We start from the raw sequence: 23,458 nt of genomic DNA, 5'->3' as shown, positions 1-23,458 counted from the left end.
AAATTAGGTTGGTACAACAATCTATTGTTTTTTTTACACTGCTTTTATGTCGTAACAGGATTAAAATGACAACCAGTGATTTTAAACATGGTGCATCCTTAAAACAAAAATAACTAAGAATCAGCAGTAAGAAAAGTTTAAACTCAAAATATCCATAAATTTGTTCCTGTTTAAAGCTCGAGCAGTGGAACTCCTTTTTACGTCTGGTACCACACAAGGTATTTTAGTTTTCCCTCTAGCTCTACTGTCACTGAACAATTGAGAAATGAAGATTGAATGGAGCTGCCTTGTTTTTAGCTGTGGAAATGTATGAAACGTAGGGGAAGAGAGAAAAACATTTGTACTAGAATGAAACTAACCACAACCAGGACTGATTTAAAATCTGATTTCTTACTATTTAGGATAACCTAAGTTGGGAATTTTGTCCCTGTTCTTAGCTTTGAATGAAGTTTGAAACTATTAAGAATATAATCCACTGCCTTGGTGAAAATTATCTAGGTGTAATTTAGTCAGGTTGAAAGGTTTGATTATTTTGCAATGTTGAATTAGCCAGTATCACCAGAGCACAGTTGACAGTATTCCTTACTGAGGTTGAACTGTACCTCTGCAAGGACTAAGCTTTGTGGGAGAAAATTGTCAAAGGGTAGATAAAATCTGAGGTATTCTACTTCTCATTTACTACTGTAGTGAATGAATATTGTGGAGAGAACTCCAACCACTGCTCAGGAGATAAATGTGCTATTTCGTGAGCATTCAAGCCCCGCTTAAGCAGTGGAAGGAATGGACTGATTCAAACTATCTATCTGCCTATGAGCTCAATTACAGGGTTGGTGAGGACACAAATATCTGGAAAGGTGTAACTGGCAGGCAAGGAGCAAGGAAAGCAGGATGAAATGGTTCAATCACAACCTTGTTATAATCCATACTCTGTCTCATTTAAGATTATAGGGTCTTGTATGAGACTCTATTGTTTATAGGGTCTCATACAAGACCCTGTAAGCAATAGTCTTGACCCAAGACTAGTCTTGACCCAAGGCCTGACATACAACCTTGCTGTAGTCTGACTGAATGACAACAAAGATGACTGATTCACTCAAACCAATGACTGCATAACTGACTACTGCTTAATCTAGTCACATCCCCATCAATGTGCTAGACGGAAACAGCAAACTGCACTTGAAGTCAAAGACCTTGCAAAGAAAGCTGTTGTCATTCAGCGCCCCACAGATCTCATTTTGGTTCCCAACTCACCTGGTCTTCTCTGAATTCTGCCAAAATTAGCATCTCTGAAGAGTCTTTTAGAAGAATCTCTACCAGAAAACAGGGACTGGTTTAACGAGAAGCTGTAGATCCAGGAATTGATTTTGGCCTCTGACTTTGAATTTCGGTTTAAAGTTCACATTTTCACGCACCCTGTTCCCATTTACCTATCAACAGTCCCACGTAGGTTTCTGTGAAAATCAAAACTGTCGATGTTGGAAATCTTTTTTTAAAAAAACCCAGAAAATGCTGAAAATACTCAGCAGGTCAGGCAGCATCTGTAGGGAGAGAAAGAGTCAACATTTCCTGAAACATTAGCTCTATTGATGCATCCTAACCTGCTGAGTACTTCCAAACACTTTTCCCCATATCTATTTGCACTCACTTCTGCTGTGCACCATCGATTTTTCCGTCACTTAATTTCATCTTCCATCCACTCGAACATCTCCCTTATTACTCTCCTCCTCGCTACCACACATATGCTTTAACATCTTTGCACGCCAAGCTTCTTCCAATTCTTAATATTTCACCGGAACTGAAATGTTAACACCTCTCCGCAGTCCCTGTCTGAACTGCCGAGCATTTCCAACACTGTTTTTATTTCGGGCTCGCATGTTTAATGAAGGGTCAGCGACCTGAAACGTGAAGCCTCTCTCTAGTCACAAACGCTCCCTGACTTGTTGAATTAATGCTGCCGTTATATTTCTGTTTCTCTTCTACAGATGCTGCCTGACCTGCTGAGTGTTTCCAGCCTTTTGTTTTTATTTCAGATTTTCAGCAGCTGCAGTTTTCTTTTTAGCTTCCGCTATTGACCCGTTTGACATCACGTTACTGCTTCCTTTCCCTGTGAAGCCAGAAGCAGGCGGTGTATTTCACCCACTGAGCCCAGAGAGGGAGCCACAGCTAACGTTTAAAAGGAGATTTTTTTCCCCTCAGGCTAAAATTGCCTGCACGGTCCTGTTAAGATTTACGGTTTGCAACACACTGCGATCTTAACGACCACTGTAATTAAAACTGCGCTATGCGGCTGCAAGTGCTAACAGGCTTCTAGCGGCTGTACACTTGAATAGCTGGTCACAAGTGCGGCTTAGCACCAGTCTGCGCTGCAGTGTATGGCTCTGGGCATGGCTAAAGTCCACCCCTCCTTTTTGCAATGTGTCTTGTCTCAATCCTGGAACTGCTTAACGTCACCTCCAGTCTCTTGTCCTTATATGGTAGCGAGCTTTCTGCGATATATATCCTAGTTCTTAGGGGGGCGGTGAGTTCGGCTCGGTGTGTGCCGATGTTGAGAAAAAGCAGACTACCTTAGATGGCAAAGTAAATCCCGGGTAAGGCAACGTGCGATCCCCGCTCTGGTCCTGCCCTGCATATTTTCTGTGCCACCGGGAGTCAGAAGTTTGCCAGCAATCTGTGGAATGCGCGTGTTTGGTCGCCGGGTGAACTCGGCGAGAGAGAGAGAGAGAGAGCAGGGCGGGGGGGAAGTCTTTGCCTAATCCGTGATGTTTACTGCAGACGAAAAGAATTTCTGACTTTGGAAGGAAAAATGTGATTTTTTTTTGCAAATCCACGCCCGCCTTCAAATGCAGTTAGTAATGGGGAGGGAGAATCCCATTAAAGCGGTTTCTTGATGATGTGAATTTCTTTTCAAAGGACTTGATGGCGCAAGTTGGGGTTTGAAAAGCCGCGAAGTGTGGGGAAGTATTGTCCTTTCCTCTGAGCCAACTCGGAAACAATTTATCTGCAATAAAAGATCTTGAAGATTACGTTTTCAGCGATGGTCACGTCTTCCTATTCTCTGCATTTTCGGAGGCATGACAAAAAAAAATATATACATAAATAAAGAGTACTTTGGTTCGATCTGACCGGGCAATGAGTATCCTGTACATTTCACATGTTAAAACACATTATTGCACAGAATCTACACAGTTATGGCCCAAGCGCTGTATTCCACGGCCCCACTACAGTCACCCGGCCCCGGATCCCGCTGGTCCGCCTCCCTCCCGTGTACTCAAAGAAACATTGCGAGGTTTCAGAATTTTATTGCTGACCTCCGACTGAAATAAGCAGGCCAAACAACAAGCTCGATGTTTACGCGGAGTCCTCCGTGTCCTCCCCAGATGATGTAAGAGGTCCGAGTCCACATTCACCGAGTTCGCCGTCACAGCTACTTTCCCTCTGGGAGACGCTGCCCATCTCAATGCCATCTGATGCATGGATCACTTTAAAGGATTTAACAGGCTTTAGATCAGTGCTAAAACTGTTAATCCCTTTGTGGAACATATAGTTAATATGGTTTCAGTGTTATAACGATGATAATTGTATGTTTACATTAGAACATAAGAAGTAAAAGCAGGCATGGACCACTTGGCCTTTCAAGCTTACTCCAATGATCAATGCCATCATGGCTAAACAATATACTGGCGGTACTCGCGCATGGTTTCAACCCGAAACGTTGACAATTCCTCCAACCCCACAGAGACCTCCAGCAGATTGTGTGTTGCTCCAGATTCCAGCATCTGCAGTCTCTTGTGTCGCCAACATGGCTAATCTGCCTCAACACCAATTTCCTGCACTATCTTTGCATCGCCTGAGTATTCAAAAATTTATCGGTCTCAGCCTTGAATATATTTGAATATGCTTGACAAAATCCATGGCTTCTGAGTGAAGAGAATTTTCTTAATCTCAGCCATAAATGGCTGTTTGTTCTGATTTAGTGCTCTCCCGTTTACAGAGTTTCCAAACAGGGGAATCATTCCACATGAGCGTCGTTATCAAGCAGCTGAATAATTCAGTGTTTCAATGAGATCACCCCCGCGAATGTAGCTTCTGTCCATTTAACTTCTGCGCCTGGAACACCCCATCTCCCTCCCTCCCAGGAATCAATCCAATGAATCTTTAACGACTTCCTCGAGGCCAAGGACATTCCTCCTTAAGGACAAATATGCTGTAGTCAGTACCCCGGGTGTAGTCGCACAAAGGCCTTGTTGTAGGACCTTTTCGTACCCAGGTGGTCAAGGATGTGATGGAGACGGGGAAGGGTGGGGACACTGTCACCTTTCCTATTTGTATACTTTATATATGTGTTCAATGGGCCCTTCCATAAGGATCACATTTAAAGTTCCGATCCAGACCCTACTTACACTGAAATCGGTTTTGTAACAATTTTCTAATTACTGAGATGACGGCAGGTTAACTCTGAAATTTGTTCGCAAGTAGATACTGATCCCCCTACGATAAACATTTCCCACTCGCTCTATTGTGAAAGAAGCTTCGTTTTGTATCAAAATGCACAATCACATTTCTCCCCATTATAGTCCAGTTGCCACGTCTTTGCCCAGAGTTAACCTTTTGCAGCTTCCTTTGTCACTCAGCTTTGTAGTCGTATTTAATTCGTCACAGTGCGGATATTTGCCATTATGTATTTTCACCTGAGCAGGATTATGACAATCATTCTAACTTTATACAACTAATTTATATTTGGCAATGGGATCCCACGTATTTTCTCTTTTGCTCCGCAAAATGCAGCGTTCATACAGAGGGGAATCGCATCTGAGACCCGTCACCATCATCCACACTGTGAGTGGGTGCACTGCTTCATGGAACAAATTGCGGCTCCAATAGTATCAGACTTTTAGCAATTACCTCTTTGCTGCATTTCTGACTTTGTCTGAACGTGCTGGGTTGCGAAGGATTAATAAAAGATCACAAACGTCACCAATTCTCCGGCACGGTCTGATGATAACTGTCCGACACATGCGAGAGATTCCTGCCCCCCTCCCTCCAACACCCCCTTCATCACAAGCCACCGGCGCAAATGGGCGGGAGTGACAGACGGGACGCTCCAGCAATGGGAGTGGGCGCGGGCGGTGCGGGGCGACCAATGGGCGCGGGAGGGGGCGGAATTTCCGCGGCCGGGGGGTTGGCGCTGGGTTTCTGTGTGACTGTGGAGCCGAGAGAGCTGCATTGAGAGAGAGAGCGAGAGCGGAGGGGAGGGGAGTGCCGCTGTTTGTACCCTTGTCAGTGCTGCCTTGTAACCCGGACTGTAGCAAGACACGAAAGGAACCATGGATCATTACGAATCAAATCACTCGCAGCCCGATGACTACATGCAGCCGGAGGATGACTGGGACAGAGACCTCTTATTGGATCCAGCCTGGGAAAAGCAGCAGAGAAAGGCAAGTAACAGTGCGCTGTGTGGGTGCTTTTATCTCTGCACAGCCGGCTGTATGTATTCACGTAGAGGATCAAAGCATCATCTTTCTTGCTTGCATATCAATTCGGTTAAATGACAGCCATTTCCTAATCACCTGATGCTTTGTATTATTAGATAAACTCAACATATGAGCGAGGTTTTTTTTTTGCACTCCTTTTAAATGAATACTCTCACGGGGGGAGGGGATTGGAAAGGGCAGACAGTAATTGTGAAAGCTGTAGATTGTTGGTCGTAATTCTTTTCACCAAATCTTTGCTGGGTCATTGTGTTTTCCTCTCTGGCCTCAAGATCAGAGATGGACTGGGGAGCTTCCTGGAAAGTAGGTGGGTTCTGATGGAGGGGAGTGCTGAAGTTCTGAACGCAACAGATGGTCGGTGGACGAGTCTCTGTTTATTGAGCTATCCTCCCGGGTTTGCAAGCAGTCAGAGGCAGATATTAGTTTTAAAGGGACAAAAAAAAACAGGGTGTTTTTAATGAAGGAGGAATTTCTCCCTTCTTCCTTACCAAAGTAAGGTCGTGGGTAACGTGAGCCAGGCTTGGGTATAGTGCTGGCCTTAGACAGGTAATCTCCCTGCCCAGCATAAATATCTCTATTCTGATGTCCATTCTCCTCCAGTCTTGGCTGGGCAGCATTCAGAACACTGCACCACTGATTTTAGGCTTCCCAAGTGCCAGTTCCTCATTTTAAATTAGGACCAAATAAAGGTTTCGATGAACTCACTCTCCTCGTTAATTTCTCCATCGGCTATTGCAGTAGTGCATCTAAGCGCTTTCTTTCTTTCTCCCTGGAAGAATTTTAAGCCGAGCGTTGTATTTTAATCACCTCCAGAGTTCATGCGGTTTGGAACTCTGGGCACTTGCAAAGGCCGAAGTCGTCCCGCTCTCCCTTCTCACCTGGTGTTACTGAGACTGGGAGAGTCGTCTAACCCCACCCCGAGCCGTTTCAATGTCAGACACGAGGCAGAAAGCAAATAGAGCTTAATGTTCGAATCGCCCTCTGTGCTTTGGCAAAGGGGAATTCTTTTTAAAAAATCTGATATACCTTCTGTGGTAGGTACCACTGTTTACTTTAAGTCTTCTACACCTCTCTATCTTCTCTCCCCTCCCCGAGTGAGTTCGAAAACTACAGCGAATGAACAAACTGTCAAAGGGGAAGCCTGTTAATAGGAAGCAGTTAATTCTTAGATTTACTGCCTGGGACCAATTGTTTTAAAGCGAAACATGCTGTGCCTTTATTTGCCTCAGCTTTTTTCTCAACCCCAAAATCACAATCTCTTTTGCCTGATCTAAGCCAATAAACTGTTCCTCTTTTTTAAATAAAACTGACAAGTAGACTTGGGTGCTATAAAAATGTTCTGATACCTTTCAGACAACGTTGAGAAATATTTTAGAGCTGTTAAGAGTTTGTGAAGTATGAGGGTTGGGTTAATACTGTACAGTCATGTCCAAAAATGGTAACACTCATTCTATGCAAGTGTTTGATTTGTCTTGGCCAGAGGTTTCTTGGATTAGGTCATTTCACTGTATTAGGTATACATCATTTTAAATGTCTGAGTATTTTTGACTTAACAAAGAAGTGACATTGTTTAACTACTTGCCTTCAGACAAGAGTGTGATCATTGTAAATTCTCTTGTCATTGTTACTGAGTGAAGGTGACTGAGGCTTTTCTCTTAATCTCCTGCTTCTCTCTCGTTTATCAGGCCTAAGGAATGGACTGAAATGTTTGAAGAAAGGAGCTTAACTTCTTAAGAAATTGTTTGTGAATGCCCTGGTTTGAAATATTTAGAGAAAGACTGACCATAAAAAAAACTAAATGGTGTAAGCTATGTGATATAAATTTGACCTTTTCTTTAAATAAACGGGGTGTTGATGTCACTGGTGGTGCCAGTCCACCAAGTGTTGCTGTCTTCCTGTTGTGCTTCATATGATAAATGTACTTTCTCAGTGCTGTTGGTTATAAAAATTACAGCATTTAAACCCAGTGTAGTTGAAGAAAGGCAATCTATTTCCAACTTGGAGAGGTGTGTGACATGGACGTAGGCAATTGCATTTCCATATTTCTGTGCCTTTTCCCTTGTGAGGTTTGGGAGATGCCATAGAAGAATCCTTGGGGTGTTGTCCAGGGCATTGCATCTTGTAGATAGTGGTCACAGTGTCAACAAGGCAGTGACTACCGGGCCTCTGCTGGGAATAAGCTGTTGGGATCCTATTGGAAAAATATTGTTTCCTCCTCTTTCAAGCATTAGTTAAAGGTAAGACAGATATATATTCAGGAGGGAAAAGAAAAAGAAAATCCATCACTTGGAATTTTGAAAAACAGTTTTGGTTTTCTGACTAGTTAGGATCTAAGCATGCCTGAAATATTGGTCTGTTCTTGTCCATTTATGTAAAATTCCTCCTTAGTTTTATTCAGTTGAGTTATGTTGATTTTGAGTTACACTGATCAGGAACTTGTGTGTGTTGTTTTCATGAATGAAACCACTGGTGTGATGAGGGGTGTTTTTGCAAATTTGGAATGTTATCATGGCTCAATATAAGATTGATTTTGGTAGTTATTTTCTGATTGTCTGTTTTGGATTTCTTTTTTTGTTGCTGATTTCATGGTTCGTTGGCCCAGTATTATCCTTTGATCTGTCATCTTCACAGAAATGATTTGACACCCACTCTCCACCACCACCCCCCCCCCCCACCCCCAAACCCCTTTTTGCCTTTCTGGAAACAGTTAAATCCGAGAGTCTTCCAATGTTTTTTTTAATGTACTGTTCAGTGCAAAGTGTGAAAGCAGGAGTGCTGAATCATATAACTAAATCTGTGTTTGCACACTTGTTATGTTTTTGAAATTCTTGCGCTCTCTCCTTTTGATTTGCTGCTTCTAAAATTGTACGTGGTATCACAGAATGGACCTCTCTTCCCTCCCCCTCCTCCTCCCACACACTTCAGATATCAAATGCTAACAGCTTTATTGCAATTTTATAAAATATAGCTTTATTACTTTACAAAACACAGGATCATCTGCAGTGTAATAATCCAGAAGGAATACACAGCATGAGCAGTTACAGCTTTGTCTCGAGCAGAATTTTGGTACCCCAATAATAGGGATACAGTATCAAAAACAAGATAGCATAGGTTGAAGGTGCGAGGAAGGAGCTGAAGATAGGATTTGAGGGGAAAGATTTTTACACAGAGAATAGAGGATATCTGGAACTTGCTGCCAGAGGAGATGATGGATTCAGATGCAATCACTACATTTAAGAAACATTTTGACCGACACTTAAATTGGCACATGGACCTAATGTGGGCAAATGAGATTAGTGTAGGTGGGCGAAAAGGTCAGCATGGACATGGTGGGCCAAATAGCCTGTTTCTGTGCTGTATGACTCTGTCTTGTGTATCTTGCACTGAGTGGGAGAAACCAGCTATTTTCAGTTACTGGCTATTGAAAATCTGAGTCCTTATTAAAGGCAGATGTTATAGATTGTATTAGGAAAACACTTGCTGCACACCTTTACAACTCATGATGAGATTCTTTCTGCAATCTACAAGGACAAGCATGTTATGAAAGCACCTTGTCATTGATTTTATTCACACAAGAATGTATTCGACATAACAAATAGGATAATGACGTTCAGCTTTATCTCACAAACACCTCCCTGAACTACTCCAATTTGTTTATCTGATGTGTGATGTTGGATGACCAGAAATCACCCATAGCTAAACCTGGTGAAGACTGTTTCCTTTGCCTTTGGTTCCCTCCACGAATGGTTTTCTGGCCACCATTCCCAATCCATTTTTTGTTACCTCTAGACTCGATTTATTTCCATTGGTCAATTATCTCCCACCCAACATAAATTTGAGCTCACCCCAAACTCTGCTTTCCACATCTTAATTTGTTCCAGGTCTTGTTCAGCCATTACACCTGTGCATGTTGGGCCACACTGGCTTTTGCTCTGATCACTCTCCAGTTTTAAGATCCTTGCCTTAGTTTTCTCATTTCACAATGGCCTTCACCTCCCCCCCCCACCCCCCCACCCCATCTCCACTTTCCTCAACCGTATCAGCCTTCCATATCTGTGCGTTCTTGTAGCTCTTGCCTGCTGTGCAGTCCTGATTCTAATTGATCCACCACTGTTGGTTGATCTTTTAATTGTCTTGGTTCTGAGCTCTGAAATCTCCTCCCTAAATCTCTCTGATCTCCTTCTTGAAGGTTCTCCTTAAATTCGTCAAGTATGCCCTTTGACTAAGTGATCATCTATCCTCTGTTACTCAGTGTCAGATTTTGTTGACTTTTTGTTTAGTAATCCTCCCGTTTTACCCTTTGGGACATTTCATCATATTAGAGGTACTATATAAATACTGCTAGTTGTTGTTGAGCACAGACTGAATAACAGGCCTTGAATCAGTAACAATTTTATTTGCTGAACAGTTTCCTGCTGCTGTGCCTGAGTTTAGAATGGTGCCTTCTTGCATGGATAGTGGGAGATATTACCCATGTATGCAAAGATGATGGGTGGCGATCCAAGTTTTTGATGGTAACTGTCTTGGAAAAATGTTCATTGAATAAATCAGTGGGGCTTGACCTTCTCCTTTCTCATCTTGTCACTCACACTGGGATATTTGGAGGTGGGCTCAGATGCTGTAAAAGTGCAAAGGTAAAATATCAAATTAATATTTCCTCTTTGGTCAGTTCACTGGTTCCTTTTGTTGCCTTGTCTTCCACAGCTGTCAGTTCTACCTCGCAATAACTCTTCCCCCTTCTTCCTCCCACCACCCCCACCCCCAACCCCCCCCCCCCCCCCCCACACACACACCTCAATTGTGCAGCCATGGTTGAATGAGATCCTTGATTCCAATAACATGTGGGACAGTGAATCTTTCATCCAGGATTCCTTGTGAACTGTTGGCTTGGTACTATTGATTGTCCTCAAAAGGTTAGAAAGCAGGGGGATCCCCTAGAATTGTGAAAGTATCAAGCTGCTGAAAATACAATTTGCTAATCATGATGCAACTTGTAAATTTGTGCTCGGAAACGGTGTTGACAGCAGTACTGCCGTAGACTTTTCAGTTCTTCTGCATTTGTCAGTGGAAGGGCACTGCAGCATTTCAAAGGGTTGCTTCTGCACTATGACCTCTTTGATCATCTGAAAGTTGTCGCTAACAAGTGCAAGGTTTTGGATGTTATTCCGGTCCAGCAAAGCTTGCATCATTTGCATTGTGGAAGAGCTAAGGCTGGTACAGTGGTGCAGCAAGTAGAGCTGCTGCCTCACAGCTCCTGTCACCTGGGTTCAATCCCGACTTCTGATGCTGTCTGTGTGGAGTTTGCACCTGTGACCATGTGGGTTTCTTCTAGGTGCTCTGATTACCTCCTATGTTCCAAAGATGTGCAGGTTGGTAGGTTAATTATGTACTGTAAGTTGTGCCTGGTGCATTGGTGAGTGATTTAAAAACTGCCTGGAGCTGGTGGGAATGTGGGGAGAATAAAACAGAAGTAGTGTAAATAGGTGTTTGGGTCAGCGTGGACTTGATGGGCCCTCATGGCGGTTTCTGTGCTGTACAACTTTGTCACTTTGACTGTAAAGTAGTGGGCAGGTTAATCCAGTAGGGCTAATGCTGCAGTTCTTTTCTTCACCCCCCCCCCCCCAACCCAAGTTATCTCCCCTCTCCAGAGCATTGTGATGCGGCTCCAGAGATAGATGCTGGCTGCCTTCTGTGTTACAAGCCTGGGCAAACCTCAGACTGAGCCAGAATTCCCACTTATTTCCTTTCCCTTTTACCTCTTCCACCTCCACCCACCAATCCAGTGACGCTGAGCCTGATCGCAGAGGTGCCTCTGAGATCTGTTAACTCAGCACAAGTAGGGTATTGAAACTGGGGCTTTCCAGACCTGCACAGTGCTTTATGGGTGCTGCGTATGCAAGTAAACCATGTGGTAAGATCTTGCACTTAGATTTTTATTTATTCTGTACATGATTCACCTCAAAGAAGCACTGTACAGACAGTGAAGGATGAGTGCTGGTAGATTTTGGAGAGTGACAGCTAACCGGATGGATACTGTTAATTATGGAATGCTGAAGATGTTGAGAATGTGAAAACAGATCGCACTTGTAACTACAGACAAAAATAGAGTTTAAAATGAAATACTGTTTTAAATAACTTTCCCTCAAGCAAATTCTACCTTGTCTCGGATAAATATTCAAATTACTGGAAAAAAATTACCAATAGCTTAGAGGACACTGGGGATTTTTGGATGGTGCTAAGATTGAGATTTCTTTTTTTCAGAGACACACTGATCATCAACCATTTAGGTACGTTTTCTACTACTTTTCCTGCAGATGTTGATTATTGTTCAAAAGGTATTGGTAACTTGGCACTTTCTCAAGTAGCTAATCATGTGCAGGCTGTAATGGTGAGTGTCACAGTTGATTAGTTAGTGGCGAGTATCACAGCTGAGTTTAATCTTGTCCTCATCTGGTAGACAGGAAGCAGTAAGGATTGCATTGTAGGAACTGAAAAGAGATTACTCTTCTCCAAGCTGGGTGTGTGGTGGCCATCTGTAGGAGCTCTCTAGCTTCCATGATTGTGATTAGCTGGCAAAACGGAATGGGTTTAAATCTGGGAGCATCCAGGACTACATCAAAGTCAAAATGAAGTTTATTGGCATATGCACAAGTACATGTATTGCACAGGTGCAATAAAAAAACTTACTTGCAGCGGCATCACTGGCACATGACTCTCAACCCAGTGCCTTGACCAGTAGTATCAGAAATCCCAAACCTGCCATTATAAGACGTTATGTGAGAATGTGTTGTTATTTTCTCAGTGAAGTACAGTACTAAGGGAACGCTACTTTTTTCTTTTGGATGAGATGTGAGACCTGAGCCCAAGCTGCCTGTCTCAATAATATAATAAACTACATCACAATACATAAGGAAAAGTAGGAGAGTCCTCCCAATATCATGGGAACATTTTGTTTATTAAGCAGGACCGTTGCCATTGATCTCATCCCATTGTTGGTTGCTGTATTTGTCCAAATTACAACAATGCATTCCCTCCAAAGTTAGTTTATTTGTTGTGAATTATGTTTTTAAAAGTTCAGTATAAATGTTTGAATTGGGTTTTGCACAGCAAGTGAGTATCTTAACATGATTTTCACATTAACATTTCACTGTGCAATTTCCAAGAATATCAAGTGAGAATTGGATGCTTTCTGTTTGTTTACCCAAGGCTGTGGAAGAATGATCACTGGTGATTGGTGCAGCTGCATCTGAACTGGGAGATTCACCAATGGAGAAGTGATTGCATTGAAAAATTGCTGACCTTTTGAAGTATTGAGCACTGCCAGGCAATTAAACACTCACTTGATGGTGCAAATTGCATTTTCAGCTCGCTTGTGGGAGGCATTTCCTGAAGAGATGTCTTTCAAGTTCAAGGAAACTACTTAAAAAAAAATTGCAGCAACTTTGAACTTCAGCTGAGACTATGAAATGTTTTGACACAATTCCCAAGATTGCAATATGGAATTGTAAATAACAGTGTGGCTTGGCAAGAGTGGTTGATTATTTTGTGGCTTTTGTGATACAAGATACTGAATTTCCTTTTCCTTTTTGAGGGCATTTCATCTGTTCCTCCTTTCCCCTTCTGCACCTCCACAAAAACAAAACATTGGTTCAGAGTACATCTAGCCTTGGCTAAGCTGAATATCCAGCTGAACATTTGGAAGACTGAAGCCTTCACCTCTGCCTCTGTCCTGCCTCTGTCCTGCCTCTGTCCTGCCTCTGTCCTGCCTCTTGGCTACTGTCACACATTGGATGCTGTTCACAAATTGGTGTGGTGGAGTGTGACACCCTTTCCATCCCACCCTTGTCGACCCACACCTTCTGCTGTCCCGACTTCTCCTTTCCTTTGATGCTGGCCTTTTCTGCTCTTCCCCAACTCCCTTTCTTTTACACTGCCATAGACAGTCATGCATCAACTGCCTAGGCTCGATGCTTAAGAATTCACTCTCAAACATCTCTCCCTCTTTGAACCAGCTATTTTGACCGTGCTATTGAACATCATTCCAACTCTCTGCTCATTTGGCTTTCTGTTACTTTTCTCCTTGTACCCTAGTGAAGTATTTCTGTGCCTTTTATAAATTCATAGATGTATAAATGCAGGTATTTATCATTTGAAATTCTCTATGGTTGTGAATCATAGAATCGTACAGAACAGAAATGTGCCCTTTCCGCCCATCTCATCCATGCCGACCATGAAGCCTATCAACGCTAATCCCATTTACCTGCATTAGGCCTGTATCCCTCTATGCCTTTCCTATCTAAGTACCTGTCCATATGCCTTTTAAACATTGTAATTGTACCTGCCTCCTCTGGCATCTTTTTCCAGATATTCACTACACTGTGAAAAATTTACCCATTGGATCTCCTTTTAAATTTCTCACCTTAAGACTTATGCCCTCTAGTTCAAGATTCCCCTGCCCTGGGGAGAAAAAGGATTTTATCCTATTTATGCCCCTCATAATTTTATAAACCTCTATCAGGTCATCCCTCGGCCTCTAACGTTCCAGTGAGAATAAAGCCAGCTGATACAATTTTCCATGACTACAGCCATCCATCCCAGGCAATATCCTGGTGAATCTCCTCTGTATTCTCTCTATTGCTACCACATCCTTCCTATAGTGTGGTGACCAGAATTGCACTGAATGGTTGTGGTTTGCTATTCCTTTGCATGGCTGTCAAGATCCAGCATGAAGAGGCATGCAGGCATTGGTGAGATTCATTACATTAGTCTGATCTCTGACTCATTGTTAACATCCTTCATCTGTTTTAAAGAGACCCCACTGTGTAATTTCTTTTTAAGAGATTAAGGATGCTCGCAATGGGGTAGAACCAGATATTTAACGTAACATCATTCTGATGCTCATTTTCTTTCTCTTTTTTTAAAAATCAATCCTGAATTGCAGGGCTGAAATGTACTGCCCACCAGTAGCTGTAATGAGAAGAAAGGACTGGGTTTCTTAGCAGTTTATAAGAAAAGTGCAATGTTCAGACATTATTGTGACACTGGTTAGTCATCGGCCAGATTGATAAAATGTTGTGTTGCTGAATCATTGACTGTTTTTCTCTTCAGAGATGCTGCTTGACCTGTTGAGCCTTTCCAGCAACCACTGTACTGTTCCACATTTTGTAGACCAGATTAGGTAACGACGACAGGTTTCCATTACCTGAAGGATGTTGAATGGAAATCAAAAATTGTGTCCCAAACGGCATTATTTGAACAAGCCAATTTTTTTTTCTGCATCACTTTGACAATCATGCGATCGTTATTATTCATGCCACTGTTTTGCAGACAGATTCTACAAAACAGAATTTGAATTCTTGAACGGTATGGTTGGATTTGAATATATTTTCTCTGGTTTAGGAGCACAGACATTTGGGATAATTAGTTTAGACCTGTTGATCATTGGTCAAGTAAACAGTTTATTTAGACATGGGAGATTTAGAGTGGAATCTGTTTGCAGGACGGTGCAGGTGCAGAGTGGAGAGGGTAAGACTTGAATTTGCATGACTGTTGGTGTTGTCCTGGCTTGAAGTATTGTGGAAGGTAAATATATTTTTACTCGCTTGCTGCTCCAGCCTCTAAAGGCAGCAATCATGCTGCCAAAAGTTGAATCATGGTGCTGTTTGAGATTGAATATAGAGAGCAGCTTGCTTAGAGTGCTAAGTTTTGTGAGAGTATAGGTGGATAATTATCAGTGAAAATTGGATGACTCCTCTCAGTCTACACAGTATTAAAAGTTGCATAAAATACTCTTTGTCATAGAGCTATAGAGTTGCACAGCATAGAAACAGGTTCTTCAGCCCATCACATTTATGCTGACCATCATGCTTATCTAAGACTAATTCTACTTGCCTGCATTAATTCTAGCTCTCTCTGCCTTGCTCATTCAAGTATCTCTTAAATGTTGTTACTGTTCTTGCCTCCACCACCACCTCTGGCAGCTCATTCCAGATACCAACTACTCTATGTGTGAAAAATTTACCCCTTAGGTCTCCTTTAACCCTCCTCCCTCTCACCTTAAACTTTGCTGCATGAATTTATTATAGGCCGGTAGTCGTATCCACCTGGGTTTGTACCAAGTTAACCTCAGTAACAGCTTCCGTCCTTAAGCCCCAATCTGTGTTGTTTTCATTTGAAGCTGTCCTTTTCCATTCTCATGAGAATAGAAACGATGTGCCAGGAAGGGGGAAATCGCCAACAATTTCACCACGTTAAAAGTGCTGGCATGTGTAAATTAGGTAAGGAGAGTGTCAAACTTTTGTTGTTGGATAAGCTCCCTATGCAAACAAGGCAACAACAGGAAGAACTATGAAGATGACAGTACTCCAGTCAAACAATAGGCTTTCAGGTAGAAAGGGTGTTTAAAGTGTTTTCTTTAGTGCTCATTGTAGGTTGTTGGAGTAGGAAAATTAGTGACACACAAATAAAGGCAGTATTTGCTCGTATGCACTGGGACTTCAAGCCAAAATACAGTAGTTGATGTTAACCCAAAATAAGCCATTCAGAGTACTTAGCAGAGAGTCTGGGCCATTGCTCATCCCAGTGCAGTTTGAATTGACATTGGATTTTTTTTTATTATGGGGTAATTTATATTAAAACAAAACCTACAGAATACATAAAAAGATTTCTCACACAGGTGGTTTCACATGTAGCTTGACACATGGCTGATATGATCTCTGAAAGACTGCCTCCCTCAACCACATCCACTTTCCCAACCTTGTTGCTCCAAAAAAAACCACACTGGATGTATGTAGTTACCTGCAATGTGCCCCCACTATCCCCCAAGCCCACCATGCCTCAAAGCTACTGATTGAACATTGAACCTTTCTCAAATGTCAACTCGAAACGCCACTGCGAAAAATGCCAGTGGGAAATTTTAAGTGCACCAAAATTTAATAAGAATCAGGCAGCAATTCTTGGGTTGAAGAGTTCTGTTTTTAATTTCTTTCTTATAGACTTCTATCTATGTAACTGCTGTTGTCATGGGCGATTAAATCTACATCTGTTACATGGCAAGAGGTTCATAAGGCAGAGGAGTATGGAGAGCAGACAGTAGATTTCAAAGCAAAAACCTCTCAGTAGGATTTCAGAACGGTAACGTCAACCCTACTGCAAAAGCACGAGGAACAACCAGCATTTCCCAAACCAGCTTGGTTCTATTCAGTCAGAGCTCCGTCAACACAACGTGAGGATGGTTTTCCTGTTACCCCCTAACAAAAGGGTTTGGTTCAGCAATGACTCATTTTTAAACATTTACATGCACCGGGAGTGAAACGAAATCTGAACCCAAAGCAAGTGAAGCTCTGGATTGAAGCAAAGAACACTAAAGAGTGGAGCGAGGAGAACAGGGCAGTAATTCACACTGTCAACAGCAACGGTTGCTGTGCAAGGAGAGGACTGGTAGAGAGGTAATGGACGTGAGTGGGGATGGTGCCTTTTATCTGTCGTGTGTGCCAGTCGTCTACTGAAAAGGACAGATCTTGTAAAACGCCCTTGGCAGTTAATGATATAGTTAGGTAGGAAGGAAATTTAATTGAAGCATGTAGAAAATGCTGCACACAGCTTTGTTTCCCTTGAGCAGGTGTTGGAGGCTGACACATTTCTTGCAGTTATTGCTCAGGTTTCATTTTGCTCACAGCTGTAAGGTTCCCTCAGTGTGGTACTCTTAAATTATTCCTTCAATCTCTCATTGGCCAAGGTCCATTGTAGGTGCTGTGTTGTGCACCACTTGGCTCTGGACACTCGACAAAAGGGGTGGAGCTTATTATCCTCTTGCATCGGGGCTTTTTCTTCAGTCATTCATATTAAAGCACCCGGTGCTAAGCTTGGAGCCAGAGTATCAGCTTCACAAATCTGACAACACGCGAGAAGGCCTTGTGGCTCTTTGTACAGATGCTGGCTCTTTGACAGTTAGTTCCATGCACCCAAAGCCCCAAAATGTGCCATGTTAAGTGTCCATTGAATTCCCTGCCATTGAACCTTCAAACTTTCAGGTGGCATATCCCAGTTCATAACAACAACCCCTGGAAAGGGAAACAATCGAGGTTTCAGGTTGAAGACCCTTTGTCAGAACTTTAGAAGGGTCTTTGACCTGGATTACCGTAGAACAATACAGCACAATACAGGCCCTTCGGCCCACCATGTTGTGCCAACCTTCAAATCACTCCTAAGACTATCTAACCCCTTCCTCCCATATATCCCTCTATCTTAAATTCTTCCATATGCTTATCTAACAATCCCTTGAACTTGACCAATGTATCAGCCTCCACCACCACCCCAGGCAGCGCATTCAATGCACCAACCACTCTCTGGGTGAAAAACCTCCCTCTGACGTCTCCCTTGAACTTCCCACCCATTACCTTAAAGCCATGCCCTCTTGTATTGAGCATCGGTGCCCTGGGAAAGAGGCGCTGGCTGTCCACTCTATCTATTCCTCGTAATATTTTGTATACCTCTATCATGTCTCCTCTCATCCTCCTTCTCTCCAAAGAGTAAAGCCCTAGCTCCTTTAGTCTCTCCTCATAATCCATACTCTCTAATCCGGGCAGCATCCTGGTAAATCTCCTCTGCACCCTTTCCAACTCCTCCACATCCTTCCTATAATGAGGCGACCAGAACTGGACACAGTACTCTAAGTGTGGGCTAACCAGAGTTTTGTAAAGCTGCATCATTACTTCGCGGCTCTTAAACTCGATCCCACGACTTATGAAAGCTAACATCCCATAAGCTTTCTTAATTACCCTATCCACCTGTGTGGCAACTTTCGGTGATCTGTGGATATGAACCCCCAGATCCCGCTGCTCCTCTACACTGCCCAGAATCCTGCCATTTACCTTGTATTCTGCCCTGGAGTTTGTCCTTCCAAAGTATACCACCTCACACTTCTCTGGATTGAACTCCATCTGTCACTTGTCAGCCCAGCTCTGCAACCTATCAATATCCCTCTGTAAACTTCGACAGCCCTCCACACTATCCACAACACCACTGATCTTTGTGTCATCTGCAAACTTGCTAACCCACCCTTCCACCCCCTCATCTAAGTCATTAATAAATGTCACAAAAAGTAGAGGTCCCAGAACCGATCCCTGTGGGACACCACTAGTCACAGCCCTCCAATTCGAATGCACTCCCTCCACCACAACCCTCTGCTTTCTACAGGCAAGCCAATTCTGAATCCACACAGCCAAGCCTCCCTGGATCCCTTGGCGGCTGACCTTCTGAAGAAGCCTACCATGCGGAACCTTGTCAAACGCCTTACTAAAATCCATGTAGACCACATCTACTACACTACCCTCATCAATCTTCCTGGTCACCTCCTCAAAGAACCCTATCAGGCTAGTGAGGCAAGATCTTCCCTTCACAAATCCATGCTGGCTGTCCCCAATCAGTCCATGATTCTCTAAATGATCATAGATCCTATCTCTTAGAATCCTTTCTAGCAGCTTACCCACCACAGACGTAAGGCTCACTGGTCTGTAATTCCCTGGACTATCCCTACTACCTTTTTTGAATAAGAGGACAACATTTGCCACCCTCCAATCCTCCGGTACCATCCCCGTCGCCAACGAGGACTCAAAGATCCTAGCCAACGGTTCAGCAATCTCCTCCCTCGCCTCACGAAGCAGCCTGGGGAATATTCCGTCAGGCCCCGGGGACTTATCTGTCCTAATATTTTCTAACAGCTCTAACACATCCTCTCTCTTGGTATCTACATACGCTAGAACATTACCCTTACCAACACTGTCCTCAGTGTCATCAAGACCTCTCTCCTTGGTGAATACTGAAGAGAAGTATTCATTGAGAACCTCACCCACTTCCAGGCACAGCTTCCCACCTTTGTCTTTAGTCGGTCCTACCTTTACTCTAGCCATCCTCTGCTCTTCATGTACGAGTAAAAAGCCTTGGGATTCTCCTTAACCCTACTCGCCAAAGCCTTTTCATGTCCCCTTCTCGCTCTCCTCAGCCCCTTCTTAAGTTCCCTCCTTGCTAATCTATATTCCTCACTATTGTTAACTGTTTCTCTTTCCACAGCTGCTGCCTGACCTCCTGAGTGTTTCTGGCATTTACTTTTATTTCAGATTTCCAGCATCTGAAGTTTTTCTGACTTCTATCTGAAATAAGTTGACACGTTGAGATTCATTGTGGAGTGCCATTGTGATTATTTGTCTGTTTCATCTGATTATTTAAAAAATACTTAGTTTTCTTCAGGGTCGTGAAAGTGGTTGATGCAACCTGCATTTCTGGAGTTCTTAGTCACTTCGTCTTGCGCCCATTTGCCCAAATCACAGATTGTGCCATTGACAAACAAAACAGCACCTGTTCTTGGTAAATGGCGATAGAAAGGTTGTCAGTCAACAGCTCTCAGGATCGTGATGTTTCCCTCTTTCTTGTGGTCCCCATCCCAGCCCCTGCTCACAATGTAACTATCCATCTTCACTGGCTTGAAATTCCCATCATATACATGAGGGAAAAATGCAATCATGTAGGCTGCAGGACACAATTAAAGCAAATGTTTCAACTGGAGGTATTTGATTGATTGAATTGGAAGCCCATGAACTCGTATAGTGCTGGGCACAGTGGCCTCCAATTTAACCCTTCACCCAACAAAGAGGTGAGGTTAAAGTATCAGGATTGAGCAACTGTGCCCTGTTTCTGCTGGTTTAAAGTTTAACAAACATCAGTCAGATCATCAACTAAATCTCTGTAAAAGGCAGGCGAGAGTTTACTTATCAATTGGAAGTCATGGGCTGGTGATGTCATTGGCACATGACTTTAAATGAGTGGAAAGGGGACTACATCCTTGGCAGTAGCAGATCCAAGGTGTGAAGTGCTAATGTGGCACCTTCTCACACTCCTCAGAGCCAAGAAAATCTTCAGTGCTGGCTCCCAGCTGGCATCATGTGCTCACTGCCCTTTTCCCTCCCATTCCCATCCTTACCCGATGGCCTGCTGAGAGCCTCGATGTTTCTGGACTGGTGGGATTGTCACGGGACGAGACATTGGTTAGGGCGGTATTCACTACAGTTTGGACGATTGAGAGGAGATCTTATTGAAACGTACAAAATCCTGACAGAGCTCAACAGAGTGGATGCAGGGAGGGTGTTTCCCTGGCTGGTGGCATTGATGACCAGAGATCACAGTCTCAGGATATGGAGCAAGACATTTAGGACTGAGATGAGGAAAAATTCCTTCACTTGGAATGTGGTGAGCCCATGGAATTCTCGACCGTAAGGCACTGGAGGCCAGGTTGTTAAATATATTAAAGAAAAAGATTGACTTAAAGACTGAAAGTATCAAGGGGCATTGGCGAGAAAGCAAGAATGGAGTATAGAGGTAGTGGTTCAACCACAATCCTGTTGAGTGGCTTACTTCTCCTATTTTTCTTCATTTCAATGCTCATTTTATCCCTCCAGTTGCATGTACGCAGGTTGAGCCCCACCAACCTCCCTTGCCTCCACAGAGTGGCATGGGGTTTCACCAGGCTCAGCACTCAGTTACTTGCATTTTGTGTTGTATATTTCAGACTGACATGTAGAATGGGGATGATAAAGAAGTTCCCAGCTTCTGGATATGGATGGTCTGGTTCATTTGGGCAGAAAAGTGGAAAATGGAGTTTAATCCTGACAATTGTGAGGCGATACGTTTTGGAAAGCACAACAAAGTACACACTCTTTAGGAAAATATTGAGTGGTGCGGAGGAACACAGGGACCTTGCATGTCACAGATCGTAATAAAAAAAATAGCAGGGCGAGTCAATAATGTTTCCTTAGCCAAGCCAATGAACATAAGAGCAGAGAGGGTATGCTGAACTTGTATAGCTTGCTTGTTAGGGCTTTGCTTGAGTACTTTGTACAGTTCTAATCATTACATTACAGGAAGGATGCGATTGCATTGGTGAGGGTGCAGAGGAGACTTGTTGCCAGGACTGGAAAATTTTAGCTATAAGGAAATACTGGATAAGATGGAGTTGTTTTCTTTGGAACAGAGGACTCTGAGGAGAAATTTAACTGAGGTGTATAAAATTATGAAGGGGACTGGATTACAAAGGCAGGACCTATTCACCTCAGCGGACGGGTGGAAAAAAAATTGGGTGGGAATGGATTTAAAGTTATTGGTCAAAGAAATTTTTTTCCGCAAGAAAGTGGTAGAGCCTGGAACTCTCTGCCTGAAATGGTGGTAGAGGCAGCAACCCTCATTACTTTTAGGAAGAATTTTGGTGCGTGTTTAACCTGCAAGGCTACGGACCGGGTGCTGGAAGATGGGATTCAGCTGGTTAGATCTTTTCGATCAGCACAGACGTGATGGCCCAAATCCATCACTTCTCTGTCGTATATTTTCGATGATTCCACCATTCTAATGCTCTGTGGAGCTTCCACCCTTTGTACTTCCAGGGTTCAACAGCACACACCCCTTGGCTTCTTGTATTTGCACTCACTGCCAGCCAGGCTGTTGGTGCCCATAGGGAATGGATGTACTGCGGATTATTTGAATGAGGAAGGGCCCAATCGAAAGCCACGCCATGTTTTCCTTCCCTCACTCAGCTCCCTCTCAGTACTGGGGCTATCAAGTCTTTTCTTCCCATGAGTTACATAACCCAACACCATTTGGCTCATTCCCTATGATCCTTAATGTTTGTCTTCAAGCAACAAATCTTTTAATAGTTTGTTGTTTCTCCTCCAGCAACAGCTTGTGGAGGAGAATGTATTTTAATCACCCTCTCCAAAGATGTGAGCTTGTTAGTGCAGAACAGTGCACTCTGCCAGCATACAGAGAACTAGCAAATGTGGGACAATGTGTTTTACACACACTGAAACAATGAGCTAAACATCATAGTGCAGTGTTAGTCACTTTAAACAAATGATAAACTTGTAACGAGATTAAGGGATTTTTTTTCCTACTCTCCCTTCAAACCTTTCTCCATCATTTATGTCATCTGCCATACATGGATTGAAGTAATAGAGTACCGCAGCACGGAAACAGGCCCTTCAGTCCATCTAGTCCATGCCAACCTGATCTTCTGTCTAGGCCCATCTCCCTGCACCCAGACCATATCCCTCCAGACCCCTCCCATCCAATTAATTGATATTCATCTCCTCCAAATATTGGTAACATGTTTGTGTTAATAAATGCCGCAGAGGAAAACATTGCAAACGGGACAAAAGGTACTGAGGTAAAAGATTAGCCATGACCTTATTGAATGTTGGAACAGATTGAGGGGCCTTAATGGTCTATTCCCACTTCCCTGTCTTACTTGAGCACTTTTGGAGGGACATTTAAATGCCTGCACATATCCCTGGAAGGTGTACATCCTTAATACACTGATTCTTGGAATGGTCCTTCATTCAAGCTGGTTTATTCTGGGTCAGTCAAAGCCGCAGGACTTGAGCTTTGACTCAGAGTCGATCAAAAGTCACCATACTTGCCTTTGGCTTTTCTCTTTAACTGGCCCCGACCCTTCTGCTGTCTCAAGTGTTTAGATTTAACGTCTTGGTTTGCATGAGCTTTTGGAACACCACACATCTCCAGCATATTTGAAGGTAGAAATAGATGAAACATTTCAGCAGTTAACCCTGGTTCTCTCTCCACTGATGCCGCCTAATATACTGAGTATTGCCAGTTTTGTCATTTTCTGTTTATTTCACATGCAAGTGGCCTGTTAGTGAGAAACAGAATGGGGCCTGGTGTTTGTGTACAGTCCCCAGTTTTTCAAAGTGCTACTCCTTTCCCCTTTCCCAGATGGCATTCTATGTTCTCTGCAGCTTGGTAGGTTAATTGACCACGCTAAGTTGACTACAGTTGAAACTCTCTTGTCTGGCATCCTTGGGACTGGACTAGTGCCAGATCACAGAAATTGTCCTGAGAAATCCTTACCCCCACCACCACCCTCACCACCCTCCCCACCCCTGCCACATAAACATCTGCCTAATCCC

The 23,458-nt window shown here is 43.3% G+C and overlaps 1 protein-coding gene and 1 long non-coding RNA gene across 7 annotated transcripts in view; one reads left to right on the top strand and one right to left on the bottom strand.

The window, feature by feature from the left end:
• Positions 1–2,581: 2,581 nt before the first annotated feature.
• Positions 2,582–5,034, bottom strand: LOC127572534 (uncharacterized). Of its 2 annotated transcripts, XR_007956637.1 has the most exons (3): positions 4,903–5,034; positions 3,309–3,479; positions 2,582–3,055 (listed from the first exon to the last, which is right to left on the bottom strand). It is a non-coding gene; the product is annotated as an uncharacterized LOC127572534 (long non-coding RNA). The 2 variants fall into 2 exon arrangements; XR_007956636.1 differs by lacking the exon at positions 2,582–3,055 and having other exon boundaries at positions 3,284–3,479.
• A 153-nt stretch (positions 5,035–5,187) lies between these two features.
• actn1 (actinin, alpha 1) overlaps positions 5,188–23,458 on the top strand; it is a 189,547-nt gene continuing 171,276 nt past the window's right edge. For 4 of the 5 annotated variants that reach the window (XM_052035393.1, XM_052035481.1, XM_052035298.1 and 1 more), the window contains exon 1: positions 5,189–5,435. In XM_052035393.1, the coding sequence (XP_051891353.1) occupies positions 5,325–5,435 (111 nt within the window). In that variant the 5' untranslated portion in view covers positions 5,189–5,324. Of the gene's footprint in view, positions 5,436–23,458 lie in introns of all 5 variants that reach the window. The other variant, XM_052035573.1, reaches the window with a different exon arrangement.

This window comes from Pristis pectinata, chromosome 1 (genome assembly GCF_009764475.1).
Source record: "Pristis pectinata isolate sPriPec2 chromosome 1, sPriPec2.1.pri, whole genome shotgun sequence".
Lineage (NCBI taxonomy): Eukaryota > Metazoa > Chordata > Chondrichthyes > Rhinopristiformes > Pristidae > Pristis > Pristis pectinata.
The sequence above is the reverse complement of the archived record's forward strand: the minus strand, read 5'-3'. Positions and strand labels throughout refer to the sequence as shown.